Raw genomic sequence first — 6,000 nt, 5'->3', positions numbered from 1 at the left:
GGCTTCATGTCTCCTTCATCCTAAACTGTTGAAATGATAAAGTTCACATGCTTTGCAAATAATAAGAGACAACAAAAGCTTGATTTGTGCTCCTCTACTGAAATATTTTATTATCATCATCTGTTGTTTTTTATTTATTTTTTGTTGTTTTTTTTTACATTTGTTCATTTTTATTCCATGTCTGGGTGACGTATTTACAAAGATGGCTGGATCATGTTAGATTCACAGTGATGGGCGAAAGGTTAGCTGTTTTATTCAACGACGACAACAACGACAACAACAAAATCCAAAGTAAAAAGACTCACAAGCAGACACACATCCAGGCATTCACACTCACATTTTATGCCAAGTAAACAGCAGAGTGTTTGTGTTTAATCACACACTCCCACACTCCTTGTATAAGACAGCACGGGTGCGTTTCACACACCCGGTCTGGACGGCTCTTTTTTCGCCGTCTTTTTTTTTTTTTTTCCTGTCAGACATCAGGACGTGAACATAAGGTTTCCACGGAAACTGCAGATTACACTGTCAACAACAATCTGAATTTGGAGGAAGAAACAAAAGTGCTAGTAACATCAACAGATTACATGACTTGACATGTTTGATAGATCATTTTAAAAGACGTCATTCAAAAGTGCTAAAAAAATGTTTAAACTTACTAAGTTCTCTGTTTGTCTGGCTGCATTTTATTGAAAAATATTAACAAGCTCAGACTTTTAACACCTTGTTTTTGGGGTGAATATTTTTAGCATCTGATTTTGTAGAAAAACATCTTATTTTCTTAGTCCTGAGAAGAATTCTGATCAATCAGTGGGAAAGACAAATTTAAAGTGTTTCTACGTCCACTCTTATTTTGAAATTTAACTTCCTGTTAACGGAAAAGTTCTGCTTTCGAATAATTCATTGGTTTTATTGACCGTAAATGGTCATATTTTAATGACGACACGTCTGTTTATTGACTTATCCATGAATAAGGACACCCCCTTACTTCACAGTGACCGGGCTACAATATTTATGACCACATCAGGATCATACGTCTGAGTCGTGAAGTGCTTTCAAGTCCACACAAGTTTAAGTGCTCAGAAAAAATAAAAAATAAAAAAAAATCAGAGGTCCAGGTGGCAAAACTATTCTGTCCAGCCCCCTTTTCTCCAATATTTGTCAGAAATATAAAGTAGTATGATGATAATAAATGAAAACCCTTAATCTCTGCATTTGAAATAAAAAAAACCTTCAAATTAAAAGCATAATATGGCTTTCATGCACAAACACAGCTGCAGCATCATAAAGTATATACTATAATTAACACTCATTTAAAACAAATGAACTTTCCATGATCAAACAACAAAAATAACATTATGTCTTCATTGCATTTTATTCCCTTATATATACTGGAATGTTTGGGACTCCATTTCTCAGAGTTTAGTCCCAACAGTGTGCTTTAAGTATGGCTGACTGATCAACACTCCATGATGAGCTGGAACACAAAGTGTAAACCCGATATCAAACTCTCTCCTGGTGCCCGGTGTAATACTGCTATGATAAAATCTCTCTTTAAATCCTAATAAGTGTCTGCCCCGCCCCCGTCTGACTGGCTTAGGGGTTAATTGGGTTAATTGGAGTGATGCATGTGTGAGCTGAGGGTCTTCATGGTTTTGTCTCTATTTACAATATGGCTTCTCTGAGTGGAAGAAACACAGAAATCAACACAACCGTGTAAAGACACAGAGCAGAGTTTGTTATTGTTGTGAGGATGGAGAGTCTTGAGGGACAGCCTGTCAGGAGTTCCCACTTTTCTGCAGGAGACGCTGTCGCTTGTCCAGAGTAAATTTGAATGGCAGCATCTTGTCATATTCTATAAATTGCAGTTGTTCGACTCATTGTCAAATTAGTAAAGTCCTCCGAGGCTCGGTGTCCTGCCAGTGCCGTAATTCTCTCCCTTTTCAGCATCTCTCTATCCGTCCTGTCACTGCACACTTATTTATTCTCTTCTTTTCCCTCCCCCTTGAGATTCAGTCCTCCTCCGTGCCCGCAGCCCCCCTCAGTCCATTCATACAGAAAGGCAAGCCGGAGGAGAAAGGGCTGTCAGACGGGGAGAAACCACTGAAGGGTGGCAGGCCAGCCAGCCGCTGTAGGTGGGGGAAAAAGGCAGGTGGGGGTCCCTTGTGGTGGTCCGAGCGTAGCTGCAGGCCATCACTGTGTCCTGCACTGTGGTGGTGGGAGGGCGGTAGCTCTGGCGGAGCGTAGCGGATAGTGCTCGGAGCGTACAGGCTCTGTGGGCCCTGCGGGCCGAGGGCGAGGGGGTGGAAGAGGACCCGCCCCGCCGCCCCCCCTGCAGCCAGTCTCTGGAGCAGCTCGAAGTCGGGGCCGTTTCCTGTGCCGCCGCTGCGACTCACCACCCCTGCCGACGCCCTCTCCTCGCGCGGCACGGGGGAGGACACCGACATGGCAGGCGACAGAGCGGGGGAGGGAGGGGTGAACAGGCCTTTTGGGGGGGCTTCACTGCTGGAAGACGAATCTGGGACGGGAGTGGTGGGGCTGTCGCCGTTCAGGCTGTTGGACGGAGTTTGTGTGTGTGCTGTTTGGGGGTGGGAGTTGTGTGTGTGAGAGCTGGGGGTCTGTGTGTGGGACCCCCAGTGGCCTCCGCCGGCCAGGGCTTCGTGTTCAGTCTTGATGCTGGAGTTTCCTGGCAAAGGGGTGGGGGCCACCACACTCTTCAGCTGCTGGATCACAGCCCTCCCGTTGTGCACCATTCCCCCCCTCTCCCCAATAGCCGGGGCGTCCCCTCCTCTGCCCTGCTTGCCTCCTCCTCCTCCGCTGTCTTCCTGTTTCAACCTGTCGCTGTCTCCCCCTTCGTCCCACTCTGTCTCCTCTTCCTCCTCGCCCTCACTTTCCGTCGCCAGGTCCGAGGAGGCCGATATAACCTCTTCCGTGTGCCGCAGCTCTTCCAGTCGGCGCCGACTTTCTGGAGGGGCGCCCTCGGGGTCGGACCTCAGCAGGCGCTTCCTTCTGTCGTCGGTGTGGATGGCAGCGGCGGGGAACTTCTCTCTGCCTTTAGGGTCGGGGCTCTTCCCCACTGAGCCCTTCACCGGTTTGGCACCTGAGGACCGACGTAGATATTAATGAATGAAAACAGTTCATTCAGGTGACTGATTGCTGAAGAGAGGAATCTTGTTGTGCCCAAACCTCGAGCCAGTGGGGAGCTGTCAGTCGGGGGCGGGCTGACTCGCAGCCGCTCGGCTCGTATGCTTTCAGGCAGCTGCAGCAGATCCAGCGGAGTGTCAGGCAGCTCCGTCCGACTGCGAGGATTGATGTGAAACCAGAAAAAAAAGAGCAGAAAAATGTAAATGCAAACACAAACGACCACTTGAAGCCACTTGCACATGAAAACAGTGGACCGAAACAACATATAATCAGTCTAATAACAACCTCCAACAGCCAAAGTGACTCAGACCCTTCTAACCTCAACTTAACACACACCCAGCCCTGCCAACAGCCCCCCAAGCAGAAAAAAACAAGCATTTAGACGCACAAACAAGCACAAAATAGACAAAAAAAACCCAGACACGCTCACCACGTCCCACACAGCCACCCACCTACACACAGTTGCGCTCACACAAGCAAGAGGCTGTTAGAGAAGTTAATTAGCTCTTGTAATTACAGCACTAATTAACTAAAACACCATTCAGACCTAAAATTCTTACATCCATTTGTACTAATTATATAGCTTCACTCTAATTAACATTGAAATTCAGCCTACTCCTTTTGTTTGTGTCGGACTACTTTGGTTTTTAGCATGTATTCAATGTTTTCGGTGTGTATGTTTGCTGATAAGTCTGTGCCTGAGAGCAGGTTTTATGAAAGAAAAATAAGCATTTATCTACTTAGAATATTTATCATGAAATATTTAAAGATTGAGACCAAAAATATTTTGTTTCAGACAAACATGTTGGATTAAAGTGACATTAGTCCAGTGGAGATCCATAGAACTATTTACAAAGATGGAAGTATTTAAAATTGGATTTCAAAGTGATAAATATTGTAAACCTGCCGATATTTGTGAGCCATTTTTTGACATTCTCATTGACACTCTCGGAACGATTCGTGTACTGCGCTTTGATGTGGAGCATCCTCAGCAGTGTTCTCACACGTCTGCAGCGGGAAAACTCTCCCCCAATAATCCCACAACATTTCATCATCCATCCCCTGGAAGGATTTCTGTACACACTCAGCGTGGCGCCTGCATGCATAAACCGCGCTCATGTTTGCCATTCTGGGGAGCAGAGCTCGTGCTCGCGCTGCACCGACCTCAGGACATAGTTAACCCAGATGACGTTGCGCTCATGGGGGGCTTTGTGGTTGATGGAGACGGTTGCGGTGGACTGGATCCACAGGTAGCCCCCTCTCCTCTGCAGCCAGCGGTAGTAGCCAGTCACCACCTGGCCTTTCCTCAGCACTAATTGGAAGAGAGGAAAGAGGTAAAAAGAAAAATTCTCTGATTGGTTCTGCAGTTCAAAATTTCTGCAGCAGGGGGCGTCTGTCACACTTGACTCTCAGAGACCTGGACAGACTCCCTTTGCTCCATAGTTCAGATGCAGAGAATAATAAGGGGTGGAATTGAATAGCCTTTATTAGATATGCATAAGGATGCGACTCACAATCCTCATGGCTCTGCCGGAAGTTTTCCAGATCTTCTACGTGGATGAAATGGTAACAGGTGTGTCCCACCACCTCTGCAGGGGTCAGATCCATGTACTCTGAGATCCTGTGAAAGAATGCAGGAAAGCACTGAGGGGGATGGGTCTTGGAAACTTTATCCATACAGGACAAAAACATGGATGTGGAAGCACCAAAAAAACTTTTGATGTACATCTCTTACCTGTTCTCACAGTACGTGACCTGAAGGTCCATGTTCACTCGGAAGACAAACATGTGACTCTCCATGCGCACTTCATTCAGGGTGGAGGGTGGCAGCGTGTGAGCCAGTGCAACCAAGCCCATGGGACGGCGGACCGAGTGCGTGGAGCCCGGGACAAGAGCAGGGCGGCAGCGGATTCGCCCCGTCACGTGGATCACCTGACAAAAACAAAGCCAGTTGTTGAATGGGATGAAATAAGAAAACTGCTCATCTTGACTGAGCTTAAAGGGTGACCAAACACTAGAGCCTCGTTTCCTGAGCGGTCCGGTTGGGTAAGGAGTAGTCCGGTAGGGACCAGTTAATTCTGGAGATCGTTTCCACTCAGTTAAGCCTCGCTCTTACTAAGCGGTTTGTTTTTTACAGAACATGCGTGGTTTAATGGGTCTATTTTACAATAGAAATGCTCAAAATGCCGGACTGGACCGTTCTGAACCACTCAGTGGAAACGAGGCTTAAGTCAACTTCTTTTTGGCTCTACAAATGTGGCTTTAAAAGTACCACATTTTTGACTATTTAAAATAAACTTGTTTAATTCCTGAAATCATGGTTTAAAACCGTCTTTGTGCTGCCCCCTAAAGGTTGAAACGAAGTATTACAGTTGAATTTTGTGATTGGTCAACTGGTTTAAGTCCCACATCATTTCAAAAGTTTCATGCTCTCCAGCTCCAGTATAAAAGCTTCGCTCATCTTTGATTCTGTAACGGTCGGTTGTTGTTGTGTTAGCTTTAGCATTGCTCGAAGGTGTATTGACTTCAATTGTTAAAAATTTACAGACTTGGAAGTTAGACAACAGTGGTTTAGAGCAACTGGCATTGAATCCAGCAAACTCTGTCCTGGTGATGGATTTGTAATGAACATTTCACTCGGATTGTTTGTTTAATACGCTTGATGCTCGTGTCAGACACGGTCCTCTTCAGTCTGGATCATGAGCGCCGGCCTCGGGAGGAGAAAAATCCTCAAACCTCAAATCTGGGCTGAGACTGGAGTCTTCCTCCAACTGCCCTGTTGTGGTACCCTTTAAACTAATCAATTCACAGAAATTATGGAGATTTGATCAAAAATTCATGAATATGAACGCAAAA

The 6,000-nt window shown here is 46.0% G+C and overlaps 1 protein-coding gene across 1 annotated transcript in view; it reads right to left on the bottom strand.

The window, feature by feature from the left end:
• Window positions 1-767: 767 nt before the first annotated feature.
• The window catches only part of npas1 (neuronal PAS domain protein 1), a gene marked incomplete at its 5' end in the record, with an annotated part of 51,516 nt that continues 46,283 nt past the window's right edge, over window positions 768-6,000 (bottom strand). Inside the window, 5 exon segments of the mRNA XM_024277793.2 lie at window positions 768-3,100; window positions 3,187-3,299; window positions 4,309-4,456; window positions 4,659-4,765; window positions 4,880-5,076. Of these exon segments, the coding sequence (XP_024133561.1) occupies window positions 2,013-3,100; window positions 3,187-3,299; window positions 4,309-4,456; window positions 4,659-4,765; window positions 4,880-5,076 (1,653 nt within the window). The 3' untranslated portion in view covers window positions 768-2,012.

The sequence above is a fragment of the Oryzias melastigma genome, linkage group LG13 (assembly GCF_002922805.2).
Source record: "Oryzias melastigma strain HK-1 linkage group LG13, ASM292280v2, whole genome shotgun sequence".
In the NCBI taxonomy this organism is placed as follows: domain Eukaryota; kingdom Metazoa; phylum Chordata; class Actinopteri; order Beloniformes; family Adrianichthyidae; genus Oryzias; species Oryzias melastigma.
This window is presented reverse-complemented; position numbering and strand designations above follow the sequence as displayed.